Here is a 19,804-nt window from a genome sequence, read left to right on the forward strand (position 1 = left end):
AAAAAAAAAAAAAAGTCAAATACACAAATAATCCACAATTTCAATATCTAAGTAAAAAGCCACATTTCATTTCTTTCCTTTAAACAAGCCGAAGATATTAAAATCATTGTGTTAAATCAGTGGCATTTCAGTTTTCCTTTTCTTAGATTTGCAGCCATTTAAATGTGTTTTGCACGAAAACCATTTTTGCAAAGTGCTACGTTTCCCCAAAACACTTTGGGAAAGACTTAGCAACAACCAAAGATCAGTGTATAATGACAAAGTCCAGGTGCCTTATTATAAGAGGAAATGGATTACATCAATCACTAAAATAAGGAACAGAAGGTATGCGGCCGGTGTGGAGAAGGGGTGGGGTATATAGATTTATGGCAGCCTTACCGAATGTTCTAAGTAACATGTGTATGGCTTTTTTTTATTTTTTATTAGCAGTGTATCAGAGTAGTTTAGAACTAGAATTAATATTTTAAACAATATATTTTGCACTAAAATAGTGACTTTAAAAACGGGGTTGTCTGATTAGAAAGATAGGGTTATATTTATTTTTTCTCAGCTGGCCATCCTTATCCATGGTCTATGCCCAGTACCGCAGCTCAGCCTCCTATAACTAAGGCTGAGCTGCAGGAATCCCATGGAAATGTGGCTGGTTTCGGATAGCAAACACTTTCTTGAACCCTAGAGAACCTCTGTAAACATTTTTGACCGTCTCACCAGTATGGTTAAATGGCAGCAAAACATTTTATTGGTTTGTCTGTTTTTTCGCACATCTATTAACAGACACACAATGTGGCCAGTTTTCATACACTGCCCAGATTCTAAAGTTACCATTGCTCTAAATGTTGTAATTTATTTCTTATGTGCCTAGTGACAAATCTGTTTCTAAATAGAATTCATATTTTCACGTAAGATGCATAATTGTTCATGTATTTCTAATGCGACAGTAAAAAAAAAAAAAAAATACAAAAAAAATTTAAAAATTCAAGGAGATCATGTGAAATTGCTGCTCACTGTCAAGGTAAAAAGCCTCTAGAAGCAGTACATTTAGCCATGATGTTGGCCACAGGACTTCCATTCTAATGATGGCCATAGTTGCAGGCAATATCCAAAATGGACCTTGGATGTATTGAACATAATTTAATCTTTTTTTAGAAATTTATTTTGGTTTTTACCTAGAAGTACATTCAAAGAACACAACACAACGGATACTAAACAAAGCAGTTAAAATAGAAAGTGTGTTCTTTTGTCTGCTGTACGTGATTTCACTTGTTACAAGCAGCCCATTGGATTGGGAAATGCTGCCTTTCTCATCGAAGCTCCAATTTGAGAAGGCGGCAGAATGAGAACTGACATGTAAGCGGTCCATAGTTTCCACCAAATATGCTTGCAGGAGCTTTAAGTGAGAAAGGGGAGTGGTAAGTACTTGCCCGCTGTGTTTCCTATATTGTAGTTATTTGCCGTCCCACCAGCCATTTTTACATTGTCCCGTTTGCCACAACCGCAAAAGTTGGAAACTAGTTTGATCCAGGCCTGCCTGGTCAAATGTGCACTCTTAAAAATAAAATGCCGCTACTGTAGCTCAGAGGTCATTTGAAAGACAGAATCCTGGTTCCAAGCACCAGATAAGTTCACAGCACCCTGAACAAACCATTAGATTAGAAAACAGCACCCCGCAAAACTAAGCCCACAACATTGTTTTTTGCATGTTATCCTGATTATTGAACACAAGAAGAAAAGAAAGGCCGGTTAAATCAAATCTTCGGTCATTAGTAGCATGTCTCTGGTTTTGTGTGGCTGCTTCAGTAAATTAAAAACTACAGGTAAGCATGGTGTCATACAAAAACTTTGGCAAGAGCATCTGCGCCCGCACTGGCTATGTAGCACTTGGATGGGTGGAATGCCACATCGTGAATGGACTCATCAGATTTCTTGCGGTGGGCTGTGAATTCCTGTATGCAGGTCTTGCTTTCCAAGTTCCATAAACGTATTGAACAGTCATGACCTGTGGAAAAAAAAGCATACATTAACAGAATAAAACCAGCAATAAGATGAACAGGAAAAACATAACAGTAAGATTGTCGCAGCAAATTCCTGATATTTAGCAGACTTGCTTATATGGCCAGTCTCACAAGCTGGAATATATCTGGATGAATGGATGAAAAGGGGGTAACAATCACTACTTCTACCATTTTAGGCAGAAGAGGATAACTGTTCTTTGAAGGGGTTATCAGATATTAGGAAACAAGTGCCTTTTTGTCCAAACCTTTTTCTAGCATCATAGCTGAAATGCAACACCAGATACAGCCCAGAGCAGTACTGATTCCAGGGGGAGGAAAAAAAAAAAGCAAATAATTTCGAAATGCCAAATAACCCTTGCACCACTATTCTCCACTTTCGAATGCTGTGTCTTTTTATTTTTCTATCTATATATCCATATGAGGGTTTCTTTTTGTAACAGGAGAAGTTATTTTATATGGCACTATTTATTTTCCACACAATGTGCTACAAAAAAAAAATAAAAAAATAATTCTGTGTGAAATTGAAAAACAAAAAAACGAAACGGAAAATACTAATTTTGCAGGATAACTTTTTTTTGGCACTCCCTCAATGTGTTGTAAAAATGACACGTCTAAGCCAATAAGTTTGCAGTCACTATCTGACTGCAGACTTATGAATCTCCCCAGTGCACAGTTGGCACTGCAGGGATTCACTGGTTTCTGACTCGGGATCGGAGGGCATGTATGAGTTACACATACTCCCAGCAAGAGCCCAGCCAGTGGGTGCAGCCCACGCAATTTAGTCATCCGCATCCACTGGGCAGTCGTGTCACTAGTCGAGATGTGGCATCGCCCCACACAAGTGTATGGAGCAAGGCCACACACCCACTAGATGGGTGCTGGCCGGTAGTATGTATAACACATACACACTATTCGACCCAGGCTCAGAAACTGGAAAAACCCACTGTCACGGGGTTAGCACGACAGAGGAGCCAGAAAACCGCAGCGCAGGTTGCTCCTACTCGTGAGCTGAAAAGAAGCACTTTACCTTTTTAAACGGTGTAAATTTATTTTGGCAGTACAGGTGTTTAATTGGTCATGTTGAGAGTTCTGGGAGCTATGGCTCTCGGCTGAGTACGATTGGCCACTCCTATCCCTATATAATCTGGGTCCTGACTGACACACGTCAGAGCTAGCTTTTGCTGCATAGCTGGGAGGATAGTGGTTGGTAGTTAAATGAGAAGGTGCTTGCTGAAGTGATCTGTGTTTGATAATTGGTTTATTAAGTGTCATAATTCTCTTTCCTTCTACTTTAGTTTTACCCGATCCTCCACTATCCGATGCATTCCTCTATTATATGTGAGTGAATATTTGTATGCCTGTTATTTTCAGTTTCCTCTGTTGCACAAATACTCCCCTCTTCCCTGGGTGGAGTAAGGGTACAGTCGTAGGGTGGATTCAGGAGATAAGGCAAGTTATGTGGCCCTATCATCTTCACCTTTAGAAGTAACCCAGTGAACACGGTGAGTCGTGACACCCGCAGTGCACAATGTGTCATTTTAGACTGGACAACTCTAATACTTTAAAGAAAAGAAAAGTATGTCGCCATTTTTTATTATTTTTTTATTTTCCGACAATGGATTTGTGTAAAAACAATTAGTAAATTTTATAGGCACCATTTTGAGATATATTCCCCCCCCCCCATCATTTATGGAAAGCTAGGAGATCAAAGAGCAGCATTTCTGGACTTTTTTTCCCTGCAAGAAGGAAAGCTACTGTAATAGTTTACTATATTGTGTTTATTTTTTTCTTATTTTAATAATTTTTTTTTAAATTTAATAAGTGGAATAAAGGGGATGATTTAAACTTATGTGAGAATATCAATAATAGCTGTAAAGAAATCAATAAATATATTGTAATACATGCATATTCTCAAACTTTTTTAAACTATTCTTTATTTTCTTACAGTCCCCCCTACGGCATTTGTGTCAAACTCTTACCCCGTGGGTGAAATCTTGCCCATAGGGTGATTATACTTGGCCCTCTGTGAATTTGAGTTTGAAATCCCTGCCCTGGAGGCTTTGACGATGAATGACTAGAGGTACAATATACTGAAATACTTTTGTACTGTAGTATACTGTAAATTTTGTGTTCACTTATGAAACCCTGTCTATGACACGGTCATAAGATTACAAATATGGCAGACATCATATGGCCCTAGGGCAGACATGACAACTCATCAGCGTCCCAAGATTGCACATTATGAGGGCACAAGCACAATTGAAGACAGCTAGACCTTGCTATGCAAGGAGCTGGGCCCGTACTCCCTACACTTTGAGCCATATGATGTATTTATGATTGCAAAGAAGTTAAGACCCTAAAATGGATATAGCAATTACAGACAAGTCCAATTTAGAACCATGCGACAGGTCAAAGATCTTAAGGGTACTGCAATTGTACCCGTGAAATAAATAGGAGGAAATGGGCTGAATACCCTGCCTCATTTTCTTAGGCTTCACACCACTGATGCCACAACTAATAGCAACTGCAACATCTAAGATGTTAGAATTGGGGCTCTCCTTCTGTCAGTTATAACACAGGGGACTGGCTTAATAGTCACAGTATGGATGCTGCAAGTTCCCTAGTTAAAACTTCCATAAGATCATCCCATCTCCCAAAGTAAATATAACTAATAAACCTGTTTTTACATTTAACATGTGCATTTTTAAAATAAAGGCCATAAAATAATAAATATGTTACAACATCTTGTTAAAAATTAAGCCTTTATCTACTATACTATTAATGTGTTCTCCAGTGTCCATTAACCAAGTAAATGTTAGCAATACTCACTGCCAGACATCAGGTACAATCCATTTGGATCAACAGCTAAACTTGTTACCGCATCTAAATGCGCAACCATAGAATGAATGAGTTTTCCTAAGGAGAAAAAAAAAGTTACAATTAATGTAGGAAATTAGAATACATGCGGGTTTTGAGCATTTAATCTTTGTTATGAGCATTAATAACAGTAGCTTGGTGATCTTGTTGTCTTTCTCATAGACACTATTCACATCTGCAGAAGAGGCCTCCACTCTTACAATTCTGCATCAAAATGACCAGCATGATGAATAACTACAGACCCAGTTACAGATCAATGCGGTCTGCCGATGTCATGGGTTTCCCACATACAACAGATTTCAAATTGGGGAACCATGACAGGTTTCAGAGGTCTGCAGTCACACAGAGTGACTGCAGACTTTGCACTCAAACCTGGCCCAACCCGATAACTCCTTACCACTAGAGATCATTTTCTACATTGAGGTTTTGTTTTTTCCTTTCAAACTTCAAGGAGGGCCTTAACTTTATTTCAGGTTTGAATTGGAGCATTCATTTTACCATTTAACATACTGGAAAGTGTGAAGAAAAACGGTTATTGCAGTGAAATGATGAAAATAAAAATGCAATTCTGACAATGTTTATTTTTTCCTGGTGTGGGAAAAATGAACTAGCAACTTAATTTTCCATATCAAACCAAAAAATGTAAAAACGCTCTGGCGTGCGAGCACGCAGTGGTGCTAAAGGAGCGAGCGCAGAACGTTCTTATCTCTGCCGCTTGTTACACTGTCTAGTATCTCGGAGTAGAAAGCAGCCCAACAAAAATGAGTGCGCTGCAACACTGGGGATAGCTATTCAGGCATTAACCCCTTAGTGACAGAGCCCATTTGGTATTTAATGACCAAGGCAATTTTTACAATTCTGACCACTGTCACTTTCTGAAGTTCTAGCTCTGGAACACTTCAACCCTTCCCACTGATTATGAGACTTTCGTGACATATTGTACTTCATGTTAGTGGCAAAATTTCTTTGATATGACTTCCATTAATTTATGAAAAAAATGGAAATTTGGCAAAAATTTTGAAAAGGTTTCCAATTTTGAAACTTTCATTTTTTTACCCTTAAATCAGAGAGTGGTGTCTTTCCTCTGATATGCTAGATCATATCAGAGGAGAGAGAAATAAATGGGAAATCAGACATTTTTTTTTTCTTTTGCGGCGGTCGCCGTTATTTGGTGAATAACGGCAATCGCAACACTGGGGACAGTAAAAACCAACCTGAATCATGTTCTCTGGGGTCTCAGCTACCGCTGGTAGCTGAGACCCCAGAAATTTTCCAAAGCTGGGGGGGCGCTATACCCTTATTTCTCAATGGCGCTGAGGAAGAAGTACTCTTAACTGACGCCATTAAAAAGGCGTAACAGGGGTTGTTAAGGGGTTAACGCTGATCAGGTGTGCAGTGTCAATCTACGTAGGGGGATGCTGATAAGCATGGTTACTGAGGGGTGAACTGATGCAATGAGGACTTGTGTAACTCGTAAGGTGCACTGAACACCATCATTTGCATATCAGACAGAGTGCTTTTATGCAGAAACGCAATGTTTATTACACCAAAGAGTAAAGGTACTGTCACACTGAACGATATCGCTAGCGATCCGTGACGTTGCAGCGTCCTGGCTAGCGATATCGTTGAGTTTGAGAGGCAGCAGCGATCTGGATCTTGCTGTGACATCGTTGGTCGGCGCAGAAAGTCCAGAACTTTATTTCGTCGCTGGACTCCCTGCAGACATCGCTGAGTCAGCGTGTGTGACGCCGATTCAGCGATGTCTTCACTGGTAACCAGGGTAAACATCGGGTTACTAAGCGCAGGGCCGCACTTAGTAACCCGATGTTTACCCTGGTTACCAGCGTAAATGTAAAAAAAAACCAAACACTACATACTTACATTCCGGTGTCTGTCCTCCGGCGCTGTGCTTCTCTGCACTGTGTAAGCGCCGGCCGGAAAGCACAGCGGTGACGTCACCGCTGTGCTTTCCGGCCGGCGCTTAGTGCAGAGAAGCACAGCGCCGGAGAGGACAGACGCCGGAATGCAAGTATGTACTGTTTTTTTTTTTTTTACGTTTACGCTGGTAACCAGGGTAAACATCGGGTTACTAAGCGCGGCCCTGCGCTTAGTAACCCGATGTTTACCCTGGTTACCAGGGGACTGGCATTGTTGGTCGCTGGAGAGCTGTCTGTGTGACAGCTCTCCAGCGACCATACAGGGACGCTGCAGCGATCGGGATCGTTGTCTAGATCGCTGCAGCGTCGCTTAATGTGACGGTACCTTAAGATTCGCTATTTGACCATGTGGTTAGTTTAAATAGAATCTTTGAGGTTTTAGAGTCCCAGGGAAAGGTGGTGGAGGGGGGGGGGGGGGGGACAATAAAGCTTTTGTGTGCTAATGCTTTAATAACTTTCTTGGTCCCTGTCGGGGACTGGAACGTGCGATCATTTGTTCTATATAATGCATTCTCCTATGGCGACTAGCCTGTGGTTGGGATACATGGGAAGATCAAGAGAGTGGTGACGGGGGCCTTCAGCAGGCTTCTGGCCACCATGACCACCCATCAGCGACAAGTGTGAAGAGGAAGACCAAAACAAACACCCGGGCAGAATTGGGTGGCTTAAATGCTGCTGTCAGAGATTAGGCAGCACTTTGGATGCACTATTTTGCCCTATATCAGGAAGGGGTTAAAGAGATGCTGACTGCAGCTGTTCACACACTGGCACAGTTTCCTAAAAACTTCCTAGAGCGCCAAAAGTACAAAATAAATGAATGGAAAATGATTAAACATTCTTTATATATGTAACTCTAATGATTAACAATGTCCGAGTTGCTTATGTATTACTGTACTGTCTGCAGCAACAAGGTTTTCAGTTATTTCCATCATACATAGCGCCTGCTGATTAATCATCATTCACATTATTCACTAGGTATCACACAATGCAGCAGACATGTAATATTCCAAGCTGGGCCGAGCAGTTCAGAGCCAGGAATCATGTCATTGTATCCCTACCTGTATTGTTGTCATAGAACTTGATGTGACGATCTTCATGAGCAGTGATAGTAATTGGAAGAGTCGGATGGCTAATTACTCGGTTTATCTGGCAGCTAGAAGCTACAGGAAACAAGTCAGGCACATTAGTCTCTTTAGATACACAGAATTTGCACGGAGCACTGCAAAATGTAAGCATCCCCTCTAACATTTAGGTCATACAAGGTTTTGGCTAAATGTAAAATTCACTTAGGCTATGTGCACACATTGCAGATTTGCCTTAGGAATTTCTTGTGCGGATTCTGCATCTCTTGGCAGAAAACGCAGGTGCAGATTTACAGCGGATTTTTATAATGGAATGGGTACAAAAACGTTGCAGATCCACAAAAAAAGTGACATGCTACTTCCTTTAATCCGCAGCGTTTCCGCATGGAATTCTCCGCACCATTAGCGCAGCATTTTTTTTTCTTATTTATTTACATTGTACTGTAAATCACTTGCGGATCTGCAGCGTTTCTGTACGGTAAAAAACGCTGCGGATCCGCAGGAAATCTGCAACGTGTGCACATACCCTAAAACAACGTGACAGCACAAGAAGAAAATTTCTACAAAACGTGGCGGTAATTGCATTGTAAATACTACAACCAAAAGACAATCATCGTAGTCCTTGTATATGCTAAAACACACATTTATTAACCTGCTACGTATTTGCTTAAAGTGTTTCTTCTGACAGTTTTAGGTTTATGAAGCTTTTTTTTTTTTCCATCTCCACTTGACTCAGTGGCTAAATCTGGAACTTTATTCTCCCTCCAGAGAAAAACACCTCAAGAATAAATATGCTGATTTTTTTCCTGCACACCAAAATAAAGCATATAGAAGAAAATAGCAACATGTGCGCTATAGAAGCTTTTTCCCATGGATATCAATATCATTTGAGGGACAATGGATATCGATATTAATCATTTCAGGGAAAATGTTAAGAAAACGGTAATTAATCTTACCGATAATTGTATTTCCAGGAATCCATCCTGACAGCACCATGGAGGACGTCCTTCTTATTCACAGTGGGACAGGAAACACGAGAGTTTAAAAGGACCCTCCCCCTTCCACCCTTCAGTGATTTTCCAAAGTAACACATCTGGATGGATGCAAACAGAAAATTTATTTTGAACATAACAAGATTAACACCAATGTTACTTCACATAAGTATAACACGTATTTGTATTAGGGAGGGAACTATCCGTGCTGTCAGGATGGATTCCTGGAAATACAATTATCGGTAAGATTAATTACCGTTTTCCAGGTCACCACCTGACAGCACCATGGAGAAGTACCAAAGGAGACTTCCTGGTTCTAGGGTGGGACTACCGCTTGAAGCACCTTCCTGCCAAAAGCTAACTGAGAAGAGACTACATCTAATTTGTAGTGTTTTGAAAAGGTGCTAATGTTAGACCAAGATGCCGCTTTACAAATCTGATCTATTGAGGCCCCCCCTTTTTCAGCCCAAGACGCGGCCATAGCCCTGGATGAATGAGCTTTAAGGCTATCAGGAAGAACTTTTCCCCGCGCCTGATAGGCCATGGTAATAGTGGATCTAATCCACCTGGCAATAGTGGATTTTGATGCCTTTTTACCCCTATTAGGACCCCCGTACAGGATGAAGAGATTACTATCCTGTCTCCAGGCCCTAGTCATATCCAAGTATTTCAACACCGTCTCCCTAACATCTAAGTTATGAAAGAAAGCTTCTTTTTGATTTTTAGGAAACTGGCAAAAAGACGGAAGAACGACCTCTTGGTTAATATTTGACACTGAGGCTACCTTGGGAAGAAACCCTGGGTCAAGCCTCAAAACCAACCTATCATCAAATATCTGCAGATAAGGGTTCTGGATGGATAGGGCCTGAAGTTCCCCCAATCTTTTGGCTGATGTAATGGCCACTAAAAATACTGCTTTTAGGGAAAGATTAGCGATATTTATATCCTTCTCTATATCAAAGGGCTCTTCGCATAATACATTAAGGACTAAATTAAGGTCCCAGGGAGGGACAGACTTCCTGATTAGAGGTTTGAGCCTCGAGACCGCTCTAGAGAACCGAGCGATCCAAGGGTGGGCGGCAAGGGAAGAGTCATAAAATACACTGAGGGCTGCAATTTGAACCCTCAAAGTACTCGGTTTGAGCCCCTTCTTGAATCCCTGTTGTAAGAAATCAAGAATCCTGGGTATGTTAGGATGATCAACATCGACTGTTGTGTCTCCACAAAAACTGCAGAATTTCTTCCAGGTTCTAAGGTATATTGCTGAGGTCACTGGTTTCCCACTTGCTTGTAGAATAGAAATCACTCCTTCTGAAAGGCCTCTTGCCCTCAGGATCTGCCGTTCAGGATCCAAGCTGTTAACCGCAGCTTCTCTGGGTTCCGATGGAAGATCGGACCCTGAGAAAGTAAGTCCCCCCTGACTGGAAGATGGTAAGGACTGTCCACTGCCAGCTTCTTTAGAAGGGGGAACCAGCTCCTTCCGGCCCAGAAAGGGACCACCAGGATCACCTGAGCTATGTCCTCGCAAATTTTTCTGAGTACCCTTGGTACTAATGCCAGAGGGGGAAAGGCATATAGCAGACCCGAGCTCCATGACTGAGAAAGGGCATCTACCCCTGCTGGATTCTCCTGAGGATTTAGTGAGAAGGTTCTTATTTTTGCGTTCTTTCTGGTTGCGAAAAGATCCACGGTCGGGGTTCCCCAGCGCTGACATAGGGTATCGAAAATTCTGCTGTTCAGTTCCCACTCTATGGGTGATAGCTTTTCTCTGCTCAGGAAATCCGCAACCTGGTTCCTTGAGCCTTCTAAGTGGACTGCTGAAATTGAAAGTACCGATCTTTCTGACCATTCGAAGATCTGATCCGCCAGATGTTGTAGCTTCGGATGTCTCGGGCCCCCTTGATGGCGAAGGAAAGCTACCGCCGTCGTGTTGTCCGATAGGATCTTTAGATGTCTGTTCCTTAATAGGGTCCGGGCTGAACACAGAACCTTCCAAACCGCCTGTAGCTCTCTGTGGTTTGAGGAATTGTTGCTCTCTTCCGAATTCCATTGTCCCTGGTAGTATCTTCCGAGAACCTGGCCGCCCCAACCTTGTTGACTCGCGTCCGTTGTTACCGTGACGGCCGGGGTCTGGATCCATGGGACCCCCACCTGAAGGTTCTCTGACACCGTCCACCATCGCAGGGATTTCTTGACTCGATAGGATAGGACAAACTGTCTGTCCAACGAAGACTGTCTTCTGTCCCATGTTGTTAGAACCGCTCTTTGTAGTTGACGGGAATGGAATTGGCTCCAGCTGACGCATGGGATACAGGCTGTCATTAGGCCTAGGATCTTCATTGCATCTCTTATCGTCACCCGAGTTCTTGCAAACTGTCGAACCTTCTCTATCAGGTCTGACAGTCTTCTGTCTGGAAGAAAAGACTTCCTGATGTTCGAGTCTAGTATTACACCCAGAAACTGTCTCCTTGATCTTGGGGTTAAGTGTGATTTCTTCCAGTTCAACACCCAACCTAGATTCTGCAGTGTGGAGATCACCAATCGAGAGTCGATCCTGAGTTGGGACTCTGAGTCTGCCACTAACAGGAAATCGTCTAGATATGGTACTATAATGATGTCTCGCTTCCTTAGGTAAGACACGATCTCTATGATGAGTTTTGTGAAAACTCTTGGAGCCGATGCCAGTCCAAATGGAAGGCAACGGAATTGATAGTGGAGGACTGAACCCTCTTTCTCTATCGCGAATCTTAGGTACTTTTGATGTTGTGAAGAAATTGGAACGTGGTAATACGCACTTTTTAGATCCAAAGTGCACATTACCACGTCCTTCCCTAATAGGGGAATTGTGGAGCGAATGGACTCCATCTTGAATTTCTTGTACGACAACCATCTGTTTAGCGGCCTGAGATTTATGATGGTTCGGGATTCTCCTGACGGTTTTATTATAGAGAAAAGACCCGAGTAGTGACCTGTTCCCATTTGGTGAGGAGGTACGGGAGTTATTGCCTCCATCCGGAGGAGATCCTGAATGTCTGACCACATTGGTGAGACTGAAGAGAGACGGGCGTTGGAAATGAAAAATCTCTCTGGGGGACGAGATACAAACTCTATCCTGTACCCCTGAGATATAACCTGAAGGACCCAAGGATTTGAGGTAATTTTTTTCCACTCCTCCAGGTAATTCAACAACCGACCCCCTATCCTGGTGGCGTCATTTCCTTCGGAACTCAGACCTGGGGTTTGAGGGACCTGGATCTCTATTTCGGTTCCTATTTTCTCCCCCTTTCTGATAACTCCATCTCCCCTGTTTACCTTTACCCCTATAGTCTGATCTCTGACTGTAATAGGGTCTACGAAAGGGCTGGAATTTTTTCTTTTTCTCTTCTGGAAACCCCTTCTTTTCATCAGAAGCTTTCTCCAGAATGTCATCTAATACAGGCCCAAAAACACGGCCACCTGAAAAGGGAATGGAACATAGTTTGTTCTTAGAAGGAACATCCCCCGACCAGCTTTTTAACCAAATGGCCCTACGGGCTGCATTAGATAGTGATTGCCCCCTGGCTGTGAACCTGACAGATTCTGCCGTAGCATCTGCAAGGAAACCTGTGGCTAGTTTAAGTAAAGGGACAGCATTGATGATAGTTTCCCTAGAAGTCTTGGCTGACAATTGATCCTTTAAATCGTCAACCCACAGATGCATGGCTCTCGCCACAGAAGTCGCCGCAATATTTGTGCGGATCACAGCGGCCGAACTTTCCCAAGCTTTCTTAAGGAGGCCATCTGCCTTTCTGTCCATGGGCTCCTTTAAATTCGAGGAGTCCTCGAACGGAATGGCAGTTCTCTTGGACACTTTCGCTAGTGGGATGTCAATTTTTGGTATATCTTCCCAGTCTTTGACCTCCTCATGGTCAAAGGGAAGACGGAGTCTAAAGTCTCTCGGGATCGATATCCTTTTCTCTGCCTCCTCCCACTCTTCCAAAATCATTGAGCTGCGGGAAGAGCTTAAGAAGGGGTCAGTAGCTGCAATCTCTGAGCAAAAGCCGAGACTGAACTCGGACTCACCGAATGTGGGCATTAACTGGAAAGAATTTTGAAGTCTGCGAACGCAGCCCCCCGAACATCTCATCTTGTACGGAGAGAGAGGTAGAAGGTTCTTCAACCTGCATAGTTTGCCTGACCGCACCCAGCAGTTCATCAATATCGTTGGAAGAGAATAGATACTTTTTCCCCTTCTGAGGAGGGTCTCTACATACTTCCTCCTCTTCCTCTATATCAGATTCTGATGGACTGTCCTCAGACGATGAATCTGACTCTCTCTGCCTCTTCCTAGACCTGGGAGGATCCTGGAACTCAGGCTGGATCGGCTGGGAGGCGGATGTTAGATATAGAAGCCTGCACTTCTTCTCTAACCATAGCTCTCATGCTTGTTAATAGAGAGGCCTGTTCCTCTCCTACAATACGAGCGGTGCAGGACTCGCACAGAGGCTTCTGCCATGAGGCAACAAGTTTTGTAGCACATATTGGACATCTCTTAGTTCTGCCCGTCTTCTTATCCCCAGATGAAGGACGCCCCTGGAACAGACAATGGGACCACTACTAGTACCTTTAATGGGCCTATAAGGAGCGCACCTCTAAACGGGACTCACATGCGTCAGGGAATCCTGTTTCCCCGGGGCTTCTACGCTGACAGCCGGTATAGCACCTGGGTCCATTACAGCTGCGGTGCCTAGCGCTATCTAGCCACTTACCTTAAATCCTTTTGCTTGTGTCCCAGTCCTCCTACAGGAGCGAAGAGGAAGACCGCCCCCTTGCTGCCGCCCTGACCCCGAAGTGATGCGGCAGCGGTGAACCGGAAGTTCAAAGCCCATTTACCGCCGAGGAACACATGGAGTCCAGCGTTCTCTCCAGCATTCTGCCGAACCTGCCTCTCCTTGCCGGACTATCTGCGAAGGGATCACCCTGCAGAGACCATGCGCAGGTATGCTTGGGGTAGTCATCCGAGGTCGAGAGCCCCCCCCAGGGGGAAGCGACCTCCTCGCCAGGAGCAGCGCTGCACTGGCGTCGCTGAGGGACCCGCTTAATTGGGTGTCGGCGATACAGAGATTCGGCCCGTGGGAAGGAAGAGGCTGAGCCCCCCCGATCCGCACGCTCTGTAGGGACAGCGATCTCTCGTCGTTCCTATCCACAGTGGGACAGGAAAAACACTGAAGGGTGGAAGGGGGAGGGTCCTTTTAAACTCTCGTGTTTCCTGTCCCACTGCGAATAAGAAGGACGTCCTCCATGGTGCTGTCAGGTGGTGACCTGGAAAAATAGGAACTGTGTTTTTTTTCTTGCACGACTGCAAAACAAAAAAAATTGTGTTCAACTTTTCATAGAAATTTTTATACAATGTACATTTTTTAGGAGATGGGGGCTAGAAACAGCAATTTGGACTAGAAGCGTTTCGTGCTAGAAGCAGGTCCTGCTTCCTCCCTACAGTCAGCGATGAAATTACACAACTGCTGTATCCAGAGGAGGAAACCCTGTCAGTGCTTCCATATCTGTATAATCAATCACTTCTTCAGTGACGGGAACACAATGATCAGGAAGGCAAACATGGTAATAAACAAGGTTTACTTTCTCTATGAGGAGTCTGGCTGTGTCTGACAGAAGACTCTGCTCCTCCATAGCTGCACCATCTGCTGAAAGCAACTTATAGTACGCTTAGGGTACCGTCACACTATACGATTTACCTACGATCACGACCAGCGATATGACCTGGCCGTAATCGTAGGTAAATCGTAGTGTGGTCGCTGGGGAGCTGTCACACAGATAGCTCTCCAGCGACCAACGATGCCGAGGTACCCGGGTAACCAGGGTAAACATGAGGTTACTAAGCGCAGGACCGCGCTTAGTAACCCGATGTTTACCCTGGTTACCAGCGTAAAAAAAAAAAACAGCACATACTTACATTCTGGTGTCCGTCAGGTCCCTTGCCGTCTGCTTCCCGCACTCAGTGACTGCCGGCCGTAAAGTGAAAGCACAGTGGTGACGTCACCGCTGTGCTTTCACTTTACGGCCGGCAGTCACTGAGTGCGGGAAGCAGACGGCAAGGGACCTGACGGACACCAGAATGTAAGTATGTGCAGTTTTTTTTTAGTTTTACGCTTGTAACCAGGGTAAACATCGGGTTACTAAGCGCGGCCCTGCGCTTAGTAACCCGATGTTTACCCTGGTTACAAGCGAACGCATCGCTAGATCGCATCGCTAGATCGGTGTCACACACACCGATCTAGCGATGCCAGCGGGAGATCCAGCGACGAAAGAAACTTCTAAACGATCTGCTACGACGTACGATTCTCAGCAGGATCCCTGATCGCTGCTGCGTGTCAGACACAGCGATATCGTAACGATATCGCTGGAACGTCACGAATCGTACCGTCGTAGCGATCGAAATGGCAGTGTGTGACGGTACCCTTAGATTTCAGAACATCACTGTGGAGTAAAATGTGGGCTTCCCAGACATTTACAGTCTATGGGCAATGCAGAAAAAGTTAAAACGTATTTCAAGGCTTTATTTTATTGTTCGAAACATGGATTGGCAAATAGGAACATTGAGTATGATCACAGCATGTTATTCCTCTCATCTCGTCTCGTTATTAACTCCAGTGACCATTATGAGTTTGACACAGGAACACTTCATATTATTAACGTCCTTTACTAACCAAAAAGAAAGGGTCTGTCTAGATCATACACATATGTATTGTAGTAACTATGTACATCAGTTCTCCTAATTCATAGCAGCACGTGCACAAAAAGAAAAGATTTTCAACATGCTGGTACAATACATACCTGTTTCTATACAAGACTCTAACGTTAAAACTTTCTGCCGTGTCTCCATATTGAAAATACTTGTGTGCCCGCTATCAAAAGAAGAAACCATGTGCGCTGGGTCACTGCTTACTAGGTCCACTGAGGAAGGTATTCCTAATTCTAAAGACAATGGGAAAAAATGGAATTACTTCTTGGTCAATATATCCTATGATATATATAAGTTGTAATTTATAGATGCAAGACATTCGAAAACACAAGTGAAATGCCGGGAACACAATAGGCTTTTAGAAGCGCAGCTTTTTATTTGTTCAGGCATAAATATATGCCGAAGTGCTAGCAGACAAATGTGATTGTTACACCTCAGCCTTGAACAAACATTTTCCGGCTTACCAAATACTTAGGCCCTACCTCGCGGTCTTATATTTTTTGTACTAGACCGTACAAAGAGGCATTTTTAGTTGGAATGAGAGATCGATACACTCGTACGTGGCACTATTATCCTGAGAGAATGGAGCAACAGTGAGCCTTCTTGACCTCCACTCCATACCCTATGGCGCTGCCAATAAAAGTTAAATAAAGCAATCCAATCAACGAGTTTGGTAGTTGGCCCTATTTCTTAGTCAGGTACAAATAAATGAATTTTTCTACCAAGGAGCAATAACAATAACACCCGATCAGCTACACATTAAGGCCATGTTCACACGTTCAGTATTTGGTCAGTATTTGAAAGTCAAAACCAGGAGTGAGTGAAAAATACAGAAGTGGTGATGTGTTTCTGTTACACTTTTCCTCGGATTGTTCCTCTCCTGGTTTTGGCTTACACATACTGAGGTAAAATACTGACCAAATACATAACGTGGCCTAATACAAAATCATTGGTAGAGCAAAACCTCGGAAAAGAAACTGGCACGAGTCTCTCGCCTCAATACCCGGCACTGCCGCCAGCGGTTTGGACCGGAACATTCAGCTGCATAGAAATACATGCAGCCACACACTCCGGTCCCGAGTGCCGGCAGCAGTGCAGGGTATTGAGGCGCGAGTTTCTCGAATTGCAGTTGTTAGGTATATATGTAGAGAGTGAGGACAAATAAAGAACACACACACAAACATTTAAGAAGTATTTTCTATATTCTCATTGAAATCTTCTGTAACTAACGTACAGAGAGCTCGATTCATCAAGAATGGCATTGTTCACACCGGACTTTATGAGAACATGGGCAGGAGTCAAACGCTCCTGATTAATAAGGAGACTCTACATGAATCAAGAGCGCTTAGCTAACATATTTCTAATGCTAATGAGTGACTTACTAAATTAAGCAATAAAACCAAATTTAAAGGGGGTATTCCCCATCTCCAAGATCCTGTCCCAAAATGTAATTGGTGTAATAATAATAGTATTTGCAAATACTTCCAATTAGAAATGTACTATAGTAGTTGTTCTGACTCCCTATGTTGCTTACCCCATGTGAAGGGCATTGGTGTAGCTAAGGTATCCATGGTTATGACCATGCATATAGTGAGTTAGCTGTTAGTGGTCACAGCCATGTATACCTAAGCTACTGCAATTCCCTGCACATGGGGTAAGCGACGTAGCGAATCAGAAAAAACTATACTACATTTCTAATTGGAGGTATTTGTGAATATTATTTCACCTACTACATATTTGGTTAGGAACTTGGAGATGGGAATACCCATTTAACCCCTTCATCACCGAAGCTTTTTTCGATTTTGAGTTTTCATTTTTCGCTCCCCTCCTTCCCAGAGCCATAACTTTTTTATTTTTCCAAAATAAGAAAAAAACTTGGCACTCAAGAAGAATTTTAGTGTAAAGAAGAAGATCCTTAAATGTGCATCCACAAAGATATAAAAGTTTGAACGTTTTCGGTCCACATCCAGATCTTCATCAGGACAATTTTACTGGTATAGTAGGTAAAGCGTGTGTGGGGTCAGTGTTGGTTCCAACTGGATTATTCAACTGGTCTGGATGCAATGGGAGATCCTGTGGATGTCAGCGCACGTTGAGTACGGCGGAAGCCGCTTAGAGAGACGCCATACTCCACATGCGCTGACATCCACAGGATCTCCCATTCATCCAGGCCAGTTGAATAATCTAGTTGGAACTAACACTGACCCTACACACGCTTTACCTACTATACCAGTAAAATTGTTCTGATGAAGGACCAGATGTGGACTGAAAACGTTCAAACTTATCTCTTTGTGGATGCACATTAAAGGATCTTCTTCTTTACACCAAAATTCTTCTTGAGTGCCAAGTTTTTTTCTTATTTTGGATTCCTGGGTTGGATACCCTACTTGAGCACTTATACTGATTATTAGAACGAGTGCCGTGTTGCTTCTTTTTCATTTTTTATTTTTCCATCAATATGGCCATGTGAGGGCTTACTTTTTGCAGGACAAGTTGTACTTTTGAATAACAAAAAAACAGGAAAAAATTCCAAGTTTGGTGAAAATGCAAAAAAAAGTGCAATCCCACACTGTTTTTTGGCTTGGCTTTTTCACTGGGTTCACTAAATGCTAAAACTGACTAGCCATTATGATTCTCCAGGTCATCATGAGTTCATAGACACCAGTAGATTCCAAAGCTACAGCTATTGTGGTGTTATATAGAGCGGCAGCGTCATCCGCATTCTGTATGGAACTTATGGATTCAGAGAATGAATGTAGGTCAAGATGTTTAAGATTTCTGCAAGGGTGTGAAAGTTTGTGGGGTGGGGATTGTAGACATGGAGTGGAGAGAGATGAGAATGTGAGAAGGTTGTGGTCAGAGAGTGGAAGATGTGAGTTAGAGAGGTTAGATAGAGAGCAGAGGCGGGTGAAGATGAGGTCGAGTGTGTGACCATCTTTGTGAGTGGCTGCAGAAGACCATTGAGTGACCTATCTATTACTGTAAACGGCTGCCCACTCTCCCCTGTCCCACAAGCTCGCTGACTCGGGGTAATTCTTGATCCTTGATCTCTCCTTCAAACCACATATCCAAGCCCTTTCCACTTCCTGCCGACTTCAACTCAAAAATATTTCAGGGATCTGTACATTCCTAAACCAAGAATCAGCAAAAATCCTAGTCCATGCCCTCATCATCTCCCGCCTCGACTACTGTAACCTCCTGCTCTGTGGCCTCCCCTCTAACACTCTCGCACCCCTCCAATCTATTCTAAACTCTGCTGCCCGACTAATCCACCTGTCCCCCCGCTATTCCCCGGCCTCTCCCCTCTGTCAATCCCTTCACTGGCTCCCCGTTGCCCAGAGACTCCAGTACAAAACCCTAACCATGACGTACAAAGCCATCCACAACCTGTCTCCTCCATACATCTGTGACCTCGTCTCCCGGTCCTTACCTACACGCAACCTCCGATCCTCACAAGCTCTCCTTCTCTACTCCCCTCTTATCTTTTCTTCCCACAATCATATACAAGATTTCTCTCGCGTATCACCCCTACTCTGGAACCCTCTACCACAACACATCAGACTCTCGCCTACCATCGAAACCTTCAAAAAGAACCTGAAGACCCACCTCTTCCGACAAGCCTACAACCTGCAGTAACCACCGATCGACCAAACCGCTGCATGACCAGCTCTATCCTCACCTACTGTATTATCACCCGTCTCTTGTAGATTGTGAGCCTTCGCGGGCAGGATCCTCACTCCTCCTGTACCAGTTATGACTTGTATTGTTTAAGATTGTACTTGTTTTTATTATGTATACCCCTCCTCACATGTAAAGCGCCATGGAATAAATGGCGCTATAACAATAAATAATAATAATAATAGTTTGTAGGGGGGGGTCGTGTGAGATGGTGGAAAGACAATTTATTCTGCTTTGTCCATGTTAAGTTTTAGAAATCTAGCGGAGAAGAAGGATGAAATAGCGAACAGACATTGAGGTATTCTGGTTAGTAGGGTGGTGATATCTGGTCCAGAGATGTAGATCTGCGTGTCATCAGCATAGAGATGATATTGAAAACCGAGAGATTCTATTAGCTGTCCCAGGCCAAAGGTGTAAATTGAGAAGAGCAGGAGCCCTAGGACTGGACCTTGTGGGACTCCGACAGATATGGGGCAAGGTGAGGAGG

General features: G+C 43.5%; 1 protein-coding gene across 3 annotated transcripts in view; it reads right to left on the bottom strand.

Moving 5' to 3' along the window:
- Window positions 1-424: 424 nt before the first annotated feature.
- The window catches only part of STRN (striatin), a 198,359-nt gene continuing 178,979 nt past the window's right edge, over window positions 425-19,804 (bottom strand). For all 3 annotated transcript variants that reach the window (XM_069769151.1, XM_069769149.1, XM_069769150.1), the window contains 4 exons: window positions 15,732-15,872; window positions 7,885-7,986; window positions 4,842-4,928; window positions 425-1,996 (listed from right to left, as the gene is read on the bottom strand). In XM_069769151.1, coding sequence (XP_069625252.1) covers window positions 1,827-1,996; window positions 4,842-4,928; window positions 7,885-7,986; window positions 15,732-15,872 — 500 coding nt within the window. In that variant the 3' untranslated portion in view covers window positions 425-1,826. The remainder of the gene's footprint in view (window positions 1,997-4,841; window positions 4,929-7,884; window positions 7,987-15,731; window positions 15,873-19,804) is intronic.

This window comes from Ranitomeya imitator, chromosome 5 (assembly GCF_032444005.1).
Source record: "Ranitomeya imitator isolate aRanImi1 chromosome 5, aRanImi1.pri, whole genome shotgun sequence".
Taxonomy (NCBI): Eukaryota; Metazoa; Chordata; class Amphibia; order Anura; family Dendrobatidae; genus Ranitomeya; species Ranitomeya imitator.